The sequence below is a fragment of the Rutidosis leptorrhynchoides genome, chromosome 2 (assembly GCF_046630445.1).
Source record: "Rutidosis leptorrhynchoides isolate AG116_Rl617_1_P2 chromosome 2, CSIRO_AGI_Rlap_v1, whole genome shotgun sequence".
Classification (NCBI taxonomy): Eukaryota; Viridiplantae; Streptophyta; class Magnoliopsida; order Asterales; family Asteraceae; genus Rutidosis; species Rutidosis leptorrhynchoides.
The window spans coordinates 160,540,572-160,556,767 of record NC_092334.1 but is presented as its reverse complement, the minus strand read 5'-3'; the positions used below and the strand labels follow the sequence as shown (position 1 = coordinate 160,556,767).

At 32.1% G+C, this 16,196-nt stretch overlaps 1 protein-coding gene across 1 annotated transcript; it reads left to right on the top strand.

Moving 5' to 3' along the window:
* Nucleotides 1-1,683: 1,683 nt before the first annotated feature.
* On the top strand, nt 1,684-4,427 carry LOC139888396 (uncharacterized). The gene is made up of 6 exons (XM_071871405.1): nt 1,684-1,884; nt 1,971-2,299; nt 2,648-2,906; nt 3,112-3,281; nt 3,412-3,648; nt 4,049-4,427. Exons 1-6 carry the CDS (start codon nt 1,684-1,686, stop codon nt 4,425-4,427), a joined length of 1,575 nt encoding a protein of 524 aa, XP_071727506.1.
* The last annotated feature ends 11,769 nt before the right edge of the window (nt 4,428-16,196 follow it).

Here is a 16,196-nt window from a genome sequence, read left to right as displayed (position 1 = left end):
CCAGTAGCCCAGGAGCCTGATCAGACCCTGAAAATAGTAAGCAAGTGCTCCGGTGGGATTCTTGGTGCTTGATGCTCATCACGGTTCTCATCCTTGATGCTTGTAGCTTCAAGTGTACAACTCATTGATGTGTTAGCATCACTTTGACCAAGGTTCAACCATCAACACACAAGAGTCAAGACTAAGAATTTAAAATACAACTCATGTGAGAGTTTGAGCAAGATGATGAACCAAAGTTACATCAATTCCTTAGTTTCAACACAAGTACAAGTTCTATTAAGCTATAAACTTTGAATCAAACTAAATAAGCAAGACCTTAAGTTATAGAACTTAGATCTTAGCTAAGTATTAAAGGCCTTAGACTAAAAAGTCTAGATCTCATGTTCTTGGTGAAATTCTAAGTCAAAACACTTATACTTTCAACTTTTACCCAACCATAAGTTATGAAACTTAGATCTTGTAAAGTAAAGTGAACACAAGTTACAATCTAAAATACAACAAATTAAAGAAGATCATAAGTTAGTAAACTTTGATCTTAACTAACTTTTTGTATAAACTTTAAGCTAGAAAGCTTGTATTTCTTTTGTTCTTGAATATCCATAAAGTAAAAAGTTGGATCTACAAGTTACATGAAGATCATAAACATAGGTTTTGATCTTTAAACATAAATAAAGAGATCTTAGGTTAATAAACTTAGATCTAACAAGATTATGAAGATTCAAAGCTAAAAAGCTTGAATCCTTCATGTTCTTGAAGATTCTTCAAAACAAAGTTTGAATCAACAAAAGTTATGAAGATTCAAGTTACAAAACTTGAATCTTTAAACAAGAATGATGATGATTTCGTGAATGATGAAGAAAAAGAAGAAGAATTAAAGTTTAAACTTACAATTTTGCTCAAGTATTTTAGAGAGGAAACTAGAGAGAAACTTGAGAGAAAATGTGTGTGTGTGTTTTTGAAAATGGAATGAGAATGAAATGAGAGTGTTTTAAAAAAGTGAAGTGGTGGTGATAGCCATATGGCCGTAGGTTTTGGAGGGTGTGGGGGGAACCTTTTGCTTTTCATGTGGTGGTGGCATGGTGTGGTCCATGGTGGTACAAAGTAGTGTTGGTATGTTGGGTGGCATGGGGTAAAAAGTTAAATGGTGTAAGTAGTTTTCCATAAGCATGCTAGTTACTTGTCTTAATATTTTCATGGGCTAATTATTAATTACATGGGTTAATTAATCCACTAACTAGCCCACTAAGTTGAGTAGGTTAGGCCATGGAAGACCATTAAGGTGTTAAGTCTATTAAGGTAACTAGTGAGCATTAGTAACCACTAAGTGTAATTAAATAAACCATCAAGCCAAGTAATTGTCATTAATAAGTAACAATTATGTTTACATAGTCATAATATTCTAATTATGACGAAAGTTTAACGTGTATCAAGTACATAGCTCGTTTTAAACGATAAGTGACACTAACGGTCGTAAATGCATTCGGGGATCAATTTAAGTGATTACACACTTAATAGCAAGTTGTAAGATATTAATGAAAGTAATTAGTCATTAAATAAGATCCCAGAGCATAAACTAGCTCAGTACACACATATACGCAGTTTCGTGCAAGCACAAAGCACAAAAGCAAGTCGAAAAAGCCGGGCCGTTACATTACCCCTTTTATAACTGAACTGAATCATTCAATGAGTTGTTATGAGCATTACACTCCAAATGGATCTAGATTATGGTTCCGTCGTGTTCCTCGTTCATTGAAGCCCGTTCTTAATTCTCAATATCCTCGTTTTGATCATTGCTTGCGTTTTTACGAGCTTTATGCCGAAGCTGCTGGTTTGGATGTTAAAAAAGCTTCATTCAATAAGTTGGCAGATGGATCTATCTCTTATGTAGTTTTTAGGTGTGTTAGATCTGGTCTTTTTAAAAGATTAGCTGTTGATACTCTTGTTACGATACCAACGTTGTTTGTGATCAGGTTGATACTTATAAAAATAAATCAAAGCGTCAATCCAGGAAAGGCAAAGAGGTTGGCCTTAATAATGCTAATACAGTTCGTAAATCTCCTAAAGTTGTTAACTGTAAATGTTCTAGTGTCAAGTGTGGTTGTGATGCTAGTTTAAGGTGTAAAATTTATAGGTTTTTTGAGGGACATAATCATAAGCTCGTTTCTGAAGCTAATAAGAGTTCGCTGCACATAAAGAGAAAGATGGAATATTTTGATATGAACTTTGTTCAGGATCTTAGGTCCAAGTCAAATATTGGTCCTATGCTTGCTCACCACATTAATTGTGATATTAGTTGCGGGTATGAAATGGTTGGTCCTACTAATGTAGACTATTAGCATTTTAGGTGTGACCTTCTAAGGCATGTTGGTGAAATTGGTGCCCATGTTTCTATCGAGAACCTTCTTAGGAAAAAATAAGTTTTACCCAATTTTACTTGCGAGTATAGATGCGATGATGAAGGTAGCTTGGTTGGTGTTTTTTGGGTTGACAATTGGTCTAAATGAATTATGAAGAGTTTGGCGATATTGTTTCATTTGATGCAACATATGGTACAAACAGATAATTTTATTTTTTGTTTTATGTTAACTTTATTTTTTTATCATTCATCATATGTATTTTATCTATTAATGTTCTTTTTTTTTTTCAGGTATAACATGATTTTTGTCCCTATTATTGGCATTGATAACCACAAGAAGCTTGTTATCTTTGGGGCTGCATTGCTCTCAAGTGAAACTATTGAATCGTACAAATGGTTTATTGATTGTTTCCTGGAAACATTCTCTACCGAACCTGGCTTGGTTACTACTGACCAAGATCTTGCGGTACTGGTAGCAGTGTATGAGAAGTTTAAAACTGCAAAACACCGATTATGCATGTGGCATATTAGTCAAAAATTAAAGGACAAGGTAAGTATTATATTTTTTAAATTCTTAATTAGTTTTTATTTCACATTATAGTTTTATTTTTTATCAGTAACTTATGATTTGTTATCATCAATCTGATGTATTTTTTATATTTACTTTGTTTTTGTTTTTTAACAATAACTTGTAAGTTGTTATCATTCATATGATGTATTTTGATATTTCTTTGTTATCTTGCTTGTTTTTACAGGTTAGTTATGAGTTGTATAATAACAAAGACTTCCGTAATCGAATGAATTACATATTCTGGAATAAACACATGTTTGAGAAAACTTTTGAAAGACGTTGGAAGTTATTAATCGATGATTTTTGTTTACATGGTGAAAATTGGTTCAACGATATGTATGCTAAGAAAGAGATGTGAATTCCATGCTTTTTTCGAGATGTTCTTGAATGGTCTAATGAGAACATCATATTTGTCTGAAAGTGAGAATTCTTTTTTTGCTAAATGCAAAAATAAGTAGTCGAATTTAATTGATTTCTTTTCTAGATTTGATGCTGCAATGGATAAACAACGTCATAACAACAGGTTGATAGAGTTTGAAATAGAAAATAAATCTATTAAGTGTGTTACTGATAGACTGATTGAGTTGAAAGCAATAGAAGTGTATACTCCTACTTTTTTCCTCCTAGTTCAAAATGAAGTTTTTAAAACTAAAGAAATGTGTGCTCAAAAAAGTTGTACTTCTGATGGAGAATATGATGTTAAGAAGAAATGTGTTGTTCAGTAAAAGTTTGATCCTCCCCGTAAGAAAATGTTGTACACAGTTAGTTATTTGTTCTTTAGTTGTATCTGTTCATTTTTTTCAATTTTTCATTTTATTACTTCCTCATTTTTTTTGTCTTATTTGTTTTTATACAAAAATTTCCTTTGATTCTAACACTGGTGAATCCGATTGTACATGTTTATTTTTCCAACGCGAAGGTCGTTTGTGTCGTCACATATTCTGTGTGTATGATATTGATGACATCTTGGAGATTCCTAAACATCATATTATGAGGACGTGGACAAGAGATGCATTTGAATCTTTGAATTCTATTTTTATTGGGTTTAAACATCATTCTTAGTCTTACAAGATTTCCAAACACCTTTTTAACATATTTCATAGAACTGTTTCTAGATGTAGGAATGATAAAGCAACTCTTCAGATTTTAAGTGACAAATTTAATATGTTTATGCAAGATTTTGTAGCGTCCATTCCTGATGAGCTTTCTTCTTGTACAAAGATTCAAATAAGTAAGAATGTTTTGGGATTTTCAAAACCAAAGAATGTTACGATTCATCCTCTGAATAATATCCGAAACAAAGGTCAACGTAATCGAAAAAGGTATTCTAGTGCTCGAGAAAATGCTGTGAAGAATTCATCTGTTAACAGAAGAAGATGCCAACGTTGTCAAGGTGTTGGGCATAATGTTTGTACTTGCGCTGCAGATCTTGATTCTGACCTAAATAGTGATGTGGATGAAGATGTTCATTCAGAAGAAGGTGAAGACAATGATGAATAAAGTGTTGATTCTGAATTTTTTTAGTTTTTTTTATCAATTTGAATTATTATTTTAGTAAATGTTCTGATTGAAATACTTATATATATATATATATATATATATATATATATATATATATATATATATATATATATATATATATATATATATATATATATATATATATATATATATATATATCAATTTGAATTATTATTTTAGTAAATGTTCTGATTGAAATACTTATATATATATATACTTATATATATATATATATATATATATATATATATATATATATATATATACTTATATATACTTATATATACTTATATATATATATATATATATATATATATACTTATATATATATATATATATACTTATATATATATATATATATACTTATTTATATATATATATATATATATATATATATATATATATATATATATATTTGTACTTGCAATTTGAGGTTTATCAATAATTTTGTATTTTGATATACATAATATAGTTTTTTTTGGTGATATGGTTTAACTTAGATAGCTTGTATAAATATTTGTATAATAGTGACTGTCATGTTAAGTAACATACATCAGACATATGTTAATGTTTATTTGTTAAGGATATGGTTTTTTTTTTTTTTTTTTTTGTACAATCGTGCTTGTAAAGTAACATGTGAAATTTTCAAAACTTCTTCCGCACTATCCGAATCATCTGAATATTCACTTTCTTCTCTTGGCATTTTTGCAATCTTGGAATTATAAACAGAGTTTAAAACAACGCGCTCCTCTACATCTTCGCTATCGCTATCGCGATGTTCAACAACTAAGCGATCAATATGTGATCCTAAATCATTCAATGGCCATAGATAAGTAAGCGGCATGCGAGATTCGCAACTATGCTTGGCATCTTTTTTGGCTTGCTCAATAGCAGTACCGACAACTTTATCTGCTTTCAAACTTGTTTTCCCAGCCAAAATTCTGAGTCGCTTTCCTTCTGCAATAGTTTTGTCGCGGCTTTGCTGCAAATTTTTGCGTGCAACCATTTTATCAGTAGCAACATTTAGTTGCGGATCAGCACTAGCTATATTGACATTAGACGCTTTAACAAGAGATTCTTGAACCAAATTGCTCGCGTTAGCATTACCATTTGCCTGAAAGTTAACTAGCAAGGCATTCTGCGAATCATCGTGCATCACATCAGCATTCATAGAGCTGTTCGCTTGTTTCGCATTAGCTGCCATGGCCGATGATCAAATCAACTGGTACGCCTCAGCAATTTTACTGCAAATCATCATAACAATACACGATTAAAATTAAACATGCAATTTTAATTGTTTGATAGCAGAAAACAAAAAAATTCGAGTTTAATTTTGAACGTGTCCCACGGATGGCGCCAATTGATCAATCATATATTAAAAATACTTAATTAAGGATTGAGTGCAATGAGATTAATGGGGAGAATGGGGTGTTGTTGTTTGTTTTGGGCCCCGATGATCGTCTTTCACTTTTGCAATTAAGTGATCAACCACCCCGACCCGGTCTTGACTCTTCATTAACATAATTCACCTTAACACAATGTAAAAATTCCTTGGGCAAAGTCACAAGTGAAAATTACAAAGGCTAGAGCAAATGGCAGAGAATCAACAAACTATAAATGAGAGGCAAGGCTCCCTATTTATAGTTTTCAGAATATACGCGGTGTGCGGATTAACTATCATCCGCATTGACTTAGCGGAAGAATCCACGGTCTTTATTAATGCGTAATTTGATCCGCTAACTTAACTTTCAGCGGATCTTCCCAATCCTTTAAGCATACCTTGCGCAACTACTGTTTCAGCCTTTAGTACTTAAAATATACATATACAATGCTATGTATATGATCAGTTGGATCTATAAATCTTAAAATTATTATTTTGTTTGTGATTATAGAACATGAGAAGGAGTGGCTAGATGGGTTGATCAGTATAAATTCATGAATAGTGACCTTAAATCTATTCTGTCAAACATATTAACATGTTAAACCCATATTCAGGGCGGAGCTTAGAGTAACCCAGAGGGAGTATCCGCCCCACCTGAATTTAACTGATAAAAAAAATTTACACTAAAAAAAAATTTAAAAAATAAGGTTTTTATTAGTGTTTATTCCCGCTGAAAATAAAAAATTTATTAAATTTTCGCATCCGCCCCATCTGTCTTTGAGTTCAAGTTCCGCAACATTGATACAATAGATTCAAATTATGTCATACATGTTAACACGGTGTAATCCCGCAAATTTGCGGGTTATTATGTACATAAAAAACCAATCAGTTAATCAATTAGTTACTTTATCTAAATATTGCGCTTTGAAGGTGATAGTGCTCCAAATGAACATATATTTAGTAGCAATATCGTTCCAATATGTAAAGTTTTTAAATGTAATTTCCTTATTTTTAGTTGTAATAGTTAAATAAATAAGTGCGAAGACGAAAGACGCAAATCGCTCGAAAATGAAGATTTAAAGACAAAAACAAAGATTTGAAAGACCAAAACGTCCAAAAAGCTCAAATGTACAAGATACAATTAAAAAGGTTCAAATTATTGATGAAGAACGTCTAAAAATGACAAGAGTACAAGTTACAAAACGCAAAGTAAACGATATAAAATAGTACGCAAGGACGTTCGAAAATCCGGAACCGGGACATGAGTCAACTCTCAACGCTCGACGCAACGGTGTAAAAATTACGAGTCAACTATGCACAAGAATAAAATATAATATTTAAATAATTCATAATAAGAATAATATTAAATAATAAAAAGTTGTTAATTTAGCATAGTTCAGGGGTCGTAAATGAAAATTCAATTTCATATTTTGCCTATAAAAGGCGATGATTATCGATCAATTTAAAGGCATCCCTTTTTCTATCCTAAAAATCTATTATCAATATCAATATCTAAAAATCTCTATCATAATGTTAATGTAATAAGATATAACAATAATCTTAATTTTAATTTTAAATTATGATAATAATAAGATTTATGATAGAGATCGTTTGAGTGTGTAAGTCGAAATTCTGTCCGTGTAACGCTACGCTATTTTTAATCATTGTAAGTTATGTTCAACCTTTTTATATTAATGTCTCGTAGCTAAGTTATTATTATGCTTATTTAAAACGAAGTAATCATGATGTTGGGCTAATTACTAAAATTGGGTAATTGGGCTTTGTACCATAATTAAGGTTTGGGCAAAAGACCGACACTTGTGGAAATTGGACTATTGACTATTAATAGATGGGGGGTATTGTCTAATTGAGTGACAACTCATTGGAGTCTGTCGAACCTATCTTCAAATTAATTATCCTAATAATTAATAATGATTATGGTTGTCCTATTTAGTGACGTTCATATGGAATCTATTATAATCATTTAATTAATTATTCGGGTTGGGTAATTGATTATTCAAACTGATCAAGTGGGTAAATTAATATTCATATCTAATCAAAACAGGGGTAGATTACATACAGTGATAACTGGTGTAATTGTTGACAGAAGTGATAACTGCGTCACAGTTTAAATCCTTAATTAGTTGGAATATTTGACTTCGGGTATAAGGGTAATTTGACGAAGACACTCGCACTTTATATTTATGACCGATGGACTATTATGGATAAAAACCAGATAGGTATCAAATAAACCATGACAAAGGACAATTAACCCGAGTAACAATTAATTAAAATCAAAACGTCAAACATCATGATTACGGAAGTTTAAATAAGCATAATCCTTTTATTTCATATTCTATCGCAATTTTATTTATTGTTATTTTATTTATCGTCATTTATTTATTTTACGCACTTTAATTATTGTCATTTATCTTTACGCTTAAAAATATAAAATCGACAAACCGGTCATTAAACGGTAAAAACCCCCCTTTTATAATAATATTACTACTTATATATATATATATATATATATATATTTATATAAATATAGTTTTATAAAAATATAGTACGTAATCACTAGCTCCCTGTGGAACGAACCGGACTTACTAAAAACTACACTACTCTACGATTAGGTACACTGCCTATAGTGTTGTAGCAAGGTTTAGGTATATCCCATCCGTAAATTAATAAAACTTGTGTCATATTTTGTAGTATTTCCTAGTAAAAATAATACTATTTCGTACCCTCACGCTACATCATCAAGTTTTTGGCGCCGCTGCCGGGGAGCGCTAAAACGCTATATTTTTAATTATAATAATATTGAAATAAAATATAATAATATAATAATATTGAAATAGAATATAATAATATAATAATATTGAAATAGAATATAATAATATAATAATATTTTAGAATCAAAATTTGATACGTAAAATTTTAAAAAGTCGTATTTATTAAATACTTCAGGGGTATATTATGTAACTTGTAATTAATAATTTCTATCATATCGCTTTCATGTGAATAGTAAATTAATTAATTTCTTTTCATTTACTATTCATGAATAGTAAATGAATTAAAAAAAAGTTTTGAAAAAAAAATAATAATTATAAAAAAATTATTAATTTGTAAAAAAAAATCGTTTTAAAAAAAAAAAAACGTAAAAAAAAAAAAACGTAAAAAAAAAAAATTATTAAAAAAAAAATATATATTTTTTTAAGATTTTGTCTATAAAAAAAAAATATTTTTTTTAGTTTTATTACCTTTAGATTTTTAGACTATAGTCGCAACTTTTAGTATTAAGTTTAGTTTTGCCATAGTTATTTTTACTTCTAGAATTTTTAGGCTTTGCCGTAAAATCCCTTAAGTGCTTATTCCTTAGACTAAGTTTTAGGTGCTTTAGAATTTTGCGACGCCGTTTTTCGCGCTACTTTTTTTTTTTTTTTTTCGACGCCTATTTTTTGACCTTTTATTTTTCGACCTTTTTCGACGCGCAATCTTTTTCTTTCTTATTTCTCGCTATTCTAGTTTTAGGACATAGATTTTTATTCTACTTCTTATCTAAATTTCTTAAAATTACAAAAATTTATTTTAAGTGGTTAAATTGATAGACATCAAAATTTTCTGGTTCGTAGTAATAGTTGGATTTGTACGTGGACCGGGTTATTGGAGCCAAACAGTACTCAATTATATTGAGACCAAACGAATCCTGCCCCTCTGCGGCATCTTTTGGCTATTCGAAACGTGGGCAAAATCAGAAAAGTCTATTAATTGGATAACTTATTATAATTTTTCTTTCCTTTTTAAAAACTAATAGGATATTCAGTGAATGCACCGAGCAAGACGTTCGCCGCCGGTCATACGTTCACCACCTGTAACTCGATCAAGACATCTAGCAAATATTGTCGCCGTTGATTTTTCTTTAGAATCGTCATCTAGTCGAACAAGAACTCCAACTCAAATTTCCGATAATCCATCTTTTGAACCCGACTTCACAATTAAGAACCCGGAGCATATTCAAGGACAATTCCAAGATCTTGAACCACTAATTATTCCTCCTGAGCCACAAACCATTAAATCAGAATCCTCTAGTGATTCGTATTCAACAAATTCAATTATGGAAGTAACGGAACCTCTAAGTATGGAAGACCGAATGAGAGCTAAACGCACTGGCCAAGGTCACGCAATTACTCATCCAGACATTAATGCGCCAGATTATGAAATCAAAGGACAAATTCTACACATGGTGACTAATCAATGCCAATTTAGTGGTGCGCCGAAGGAAGATCCAAATGAACATCTACGTACGTTTAATAGAATTTGTACACTATTCAAAATTCGAGAAGTGGAAGACGAACAAATCTATCTCATGTTATTTCCCTGGACTTTAAAGGGAGAAGCCAAAGATTGGTTAGAATCGTTACTTGAAGGGGCGATTGACACATGGGATGTTTTAGTTGAAAAATTTCTTAAACAATTCTTTCCGGCATCCAAAGTCGTGAGACTTCAAGGAGAAATTGTTACGTTCGCGCAAAATCCAAATGAAACATTATATGAGGCGTGGACAAGATTCGGAAGGATGTTGAGAGGATGTCCTCAACACGGATTAGATACTTTTCAAATAGTACAAATCTTCTATAAAGGCGTAGACATCGCCACACGAAAAGGCATCGACATAACAGCTGGTGGTTCCATTATGAAGAAAACCGCAACTGAAGCTTACAAAATTATTGATAACACAGCCTCCCACTCGCATGAGTGGCACCAAGAAAAAGATATTTTTCGTTCATCTAAAGTGGCTAGAGCCGATTCTAGCCATGACTTTGATTCCGTTTCAGCAAAAATAGATGCTTTCGAAAGACGAATGGAAAAGATGAATAAAGATATTCACGCAATACGAATCAGTTGTGAGCTATGCGGTGGACCACACTTATTGAAAGATTGTCACATTGAACCAACATTGGAATAACGAGAGAATGTTTCCTATATGAACCAAAGGCCTGGAAATAATTATCAAAATAATTATCAACCGCCAAAGCTAAACTTCAATCGAAATCAAAACATTCTTTACAATCCAAAAGGACCCGAAAATAACTGGTATAACCAACAAGGTCCGAATAACCAACCAACTCAAAACAGCACTTTCAATCAACAAAGACCTGGTTTATATAAACCACAACAACAAACCGAAGAGAAAAAGTCAAATATGGAAGATGTGGTATTCAAGCTAGTTGAATCTCAAACACAATTTATTGAAACTCAAACCCAAACGAACGAGAGATTTGATCAGTCATTAAGAACTCAACAAGCTTCCATTTTGAATCTAGAAAAACACGTAGGTACTCTTGCTAGCATGATGAGTGAGAGGGAACAAGGAAAGCTACCGAGTAATACTGAAGTAAATCCTCGGAATGAGAATGTTAATATGGTTTCAACGAATTCTGAAAAACCAGCACCAGAAGATGGGAAGGTTTTAGATGAGAGTAACAATGAAGAAGTTACACCACCACCACCCGAGTATGTAAAGCCAGTGGTGGCACCATACAAACCACCCATCCCGTTTCCAAGAAAAGGAGTTGAGTATGAGCAAGTGATAGGTAATAAAGATTGTGATACCTCTGGAAAGAAGAAGAAGAAAAAGAATAAGAAAGTGCAAGAAACAAAAGCCGTAAATATAAACCCGGTGAAGACAGTTCCACCAAAACCTCCACCTAGGGTAGGTGATCCGGGTGAATTTATTGTTCCTTGTCTACTTAGTGATTGTGTCATGTATGATGCACTAGCAGATTTAGGTGCAAGTGTAAGTGTTATGCCTCTTTCCTTATATAAGAGATTAGGTGTAGGTAAGTTAAGTCCAACGGATATGAGTGTTCGACTCTTTGATCAAACCATTAAGCACCCAGTTGGAATTGCTGACAACCTACCCGTTCAAGTAGGCAATTTAACCTTTCTAGTCGAATTTATTGTCATTGACATAGAAGAGGACCCAAACATTCCTCTAATTTTAGGTCGGCCATTCTTAGCTTCCACCAAGGCGTTATTTGATGTAGGAAATGGAAGAATGACACTTAAAAGTGGTGACAAATCGATCACCTTTATGATTCGAAAGTCTAAATCTCCACCAGCCAAAACCGTTGAACCAGTAAAAACAATTGGTAAGAACCATGTGCTTTTACCAACTCCAACGGTAATACTTAGCAATAATGAAACGCCTAAGTGTGGGGAAAATGAAGTAACACCTAATGATGACATGATAACAAAGAACCCCGTTGTTGATACGAAATTAAATGATCCCGTTATTAATAGTTCAATGAAGAAACTTATTAAACAGATTCGCGATGCTAGAACCAAGGAGAACTTTAAGTTATGTAACCGGTTAGTATCCAATCTATCACCTAAAGAAAAGGAGAAACTAGTTGAAATTGTGGATATTACACAGGAATCCGACCAATGGCTTAAAGAAAAAGTCACGGATATGCAAGTTGATTATGGACCAAGAGAAATTAACGATGAAGTTAATCACAATTTTGACACCACGGCTACCTAATTGTGGGGAGATTCAAATGTTCTAAAAAGAAAATGCTATCTAGAGTTAGTTGTTCTGTTCTCGTGTAGTTCCGAGAATGGAACCCGATTGGTCTTTTCCGCTAGCAGACACTAAAGAACTAGTTTTCTCCCTCCATTCTGAATTTTTGTTTTGTAGTTTTTTTTTATGAAATTAATATGCATTTTAATTTAAGTTTTAAAAAAAAAAATTTACTTTAATTCATTAAGTTTAAAAAATGATTTCTAAAATTCGTCGTGAGTTAAAGACTAGGTCGTTGAGCCGAAATTGCTTTACCCAAGGGCGGGGCGACAAATTTTGTTATCATTTAATTTTATTGATCTAAAGTATGCAAAAAAAAAAAAATATTATATTAATTTTTGAACGTAGGGGTTATATACCAAACTTCAAAAATATGTATATATGTTTGTATTTTATGTTATGTACACAACAGGGTAAAACAGCGCACTTTCAAAGACTGTCATTAAGTTCAACAAAAAGCTACTAATTTTGATGACAAGGCGCAAAATATCAAATGTGATGTAAAATAATATGCTTACAAACTGGGTATTTTTAATCACTTTTCTACACTTATCACCCTCATGAATTTATAATTATAGTCTGATTTCATGCAAATGAGGGCATTGCATGATCTCAAGTGTGGGAAAGGGTTATAAATTCTCTCGGGTTTACACTTAGTTTATTTGCCAAATTTTGTGAAAATTTAAAAAATTTTCAATTAAATGAACTCAAAATCATGTTTATATATATTTATGAACGATGAAAACTAGGTGATAATACCGAAATTATCGTTACCTCGAAAAGGACATAAATTGAGAAACACCCTAAAACGCTTGAATTCATTTAAAATGAAATAGAAGAAAATAAAAAGGCAAAGAAAGAAACTAAGTGTGGGAAGAATGTACCAAGTTATTCAATTTAAAACATATATCACATATTTTTGTACAAGATTATTGCAGGTACTTTTGCTTTGGACGATACTAATCAGTTTTACCCGGTTTACTGTAATACATTTGAAAGAAAGATGGATCTACACGATGAATCAATTCCATCATTAAAAGGAAGTAAAGTCTTCCGAAAAAGACACGCGCTTCTTGATTTAGGTCATGAAGTTGTCGTCCAGACCAGCTGTAGGTTGACGAAAAATCTAGAAAAGTCATCACTAAAATCAGCAGGAAATCCACGGACCTCAGCATCAAACAGGGTCGCCAAGTGGTCAGATTTATCCTAAACATGAGAAGGATTTATCTCGTACAATGGGGAGGCACCGTGCAAATTAGCTTGATAAGACTAATGAATCAGATCCCCAGAAAAGGATAATCTCCTTAAAGATTAAAAATCAGCTTTTAAGACTGATAATACTCAATCCTAGAGATTGACCTTAAAGATTGAGAATTCAAACTCATGGAATTCGATGATATCTAAACTCGAGCATGAACGAGAAAATATTTTGATCAAAAATACAAACCGATTTGTTTTCTGAAAAACCATTTTCAATGCGTTCATTACCATTGAACGTAAAATCCTAAGAAATTCACCTGGAATTCATTAGGTCACCTGAACCAAATCGGGTGTCAACCGTAAGAACGGTGGTTGCATAGCATGGTCGGAGACAGGACCTTGTGCCAGACCGAAAAATTATAGGATGATCTTTACTATCGCTCCTACCAAGGATAGTTCTAGCATCCGACACGTTAATAAGACCATAATCATCTGCATGTCACGGGACATTGCCTTAACAGTTTCTTGTTCATCGCTTTCCTTTACAACCGGACGGTAGTTTGCCGAAAGGTAATATACGGGACAAGTAAACTGGACGTGTTGCTTTCCTAATACAAGGTTAGCAAGTGGGTAACACAAAACCACAAGTGTTGAGCTAAAATTTTCAAATCTGAAACCCACACAACCCACAAAAATATTTTGCAAACACCGGTGAAGGGTTATTCCGGAAAACTTATCTAGGGTAAAAGCTAGATTAAATTTTCAAAAAGATCAAATGTTTTCATAAAGATCCAATTTCCTTAAGGATCTACATTTTAATAGTCATGTGGGACTGTAAACCACCTTTCAAATGTGCACTTTGCTTTGGAAACCGAAAGTAAATCGGCTATTTGATTGCAAGTGTCGTTGACCTAAACCCGAGGCAACTGTGGATGACACACCCACCTTTAACCATCATTACTGTCATTGTTTATACCGCTATATCAAAATCACTGATGTACAAAGTGTGATGGATAAAAAAGTGATTCATGTATGTTTTTATTTCAAGTTCTGTATTGCTTGAGGACAAGCAATGCTCAAGTGTGGGGATATTTGATAGTGCTCCAAATGAACATATATTTAGTAGCAATATCGTTCCAATATGTAAAGTTTTTAAATGTAATTTCCTTATTTTTAGTTGTAATAGTTAAATAAATAAGTGCGAAGACGAAAGACGCAAATCGCTCGAAAATGAAGATTTAAAGACAAAAACAAAGATTTGAAAGACCAAAACGTCCAAAAAGCTCAAATGTACAAGATACAATTAAAAAGGTTCAAATTATTGATGAAGAACGTCTAAAAATGACAAGAGTACAAGTTACAAAACGCAAAGTACACGATATAAAATAGTACGCAAGGACGTTCGAAAATCCGGAACCGGGACATGAGTCAACTCTCAACGCTCGACGCAACGGTGTAAAAATTACGAGTCAACTATGCACAAGAATAAAATATAATATTTAAATAATTCATAATAAGAATAATATTAAATAATAAAAAGTTGTTAATTTAGCATAGTTCAGGGGTCGTAAATGAAAATTCAATTTCATATTTTGCCTATAAAGGCGATGATTATCGATCAATTTAAAGGCATCCCTTTTTCTATCCTAAAAATCTATTATCAATATCAATATCTAAAAATCTCTATCATAATGTTAATGTAATAAGATATAACAATAATCTTAATTTTAATTTTAAATTATGATAATAATAAGATTTATGATAGAGATCGTTTGAGTGTGTAAGTCGAAATTCTGTCCGTGTAACGCTACGCTATTTTTAATCATTGTAAGTTATGTTCAACCTTTTTATATTAATGTCTCGTAGCTAAGTTATTATTATGCTTATTTAAAACGAAGTAATCATGATGTTGGGCTAATTACTAAAATTGGGTAATTGGGCTTTGTACCATAATTAAGGTTTGGGCAAAAGACCGACACTTGTGGAAATTGGACTATTGACTATTAATAGATGGGGGGTATTGTCTAATTGAGTGACAACTCATTGGAGTCTGTCGAACCTATCTTCAAATTAATTATCCTAATAATTAATAATGATTATGGTTGTCCTATTTAGTGACGTTCATATGGAATCTATTATAATCATTTAATTAATTATTCGGGTTGGGTAATTGATTATTCAAACTGATCAAGTGGGTAAATTAATATTCATATCTAATCAAAACAGGGGTAGATTACATACAGTGATAACTGGTGTAATTGTTGACAGAAGTGATAACTGCGTCACAGTTTAAATCCTTAATTAGTTGGAATATTTGACTTCGGGTATAAGGGTAATTTGACGAAGACACTCGCACTTTATATTTATGACCGATGGACTATTATGGATAAAAACCAGATAGGTATCAAATAAACCATGACAAAGGACAATTAACCCGAGTAACAATTAATTAAAATCAAAACGTCAAACATCATGATTACGGAAGTTTAAATAAGCATAATCCTTTTATTTCATATTCTATCGCAATTTTATTTATTGTTATTTTATTTATCGTCATTTATTTATTTTACGCACTTTAATTATT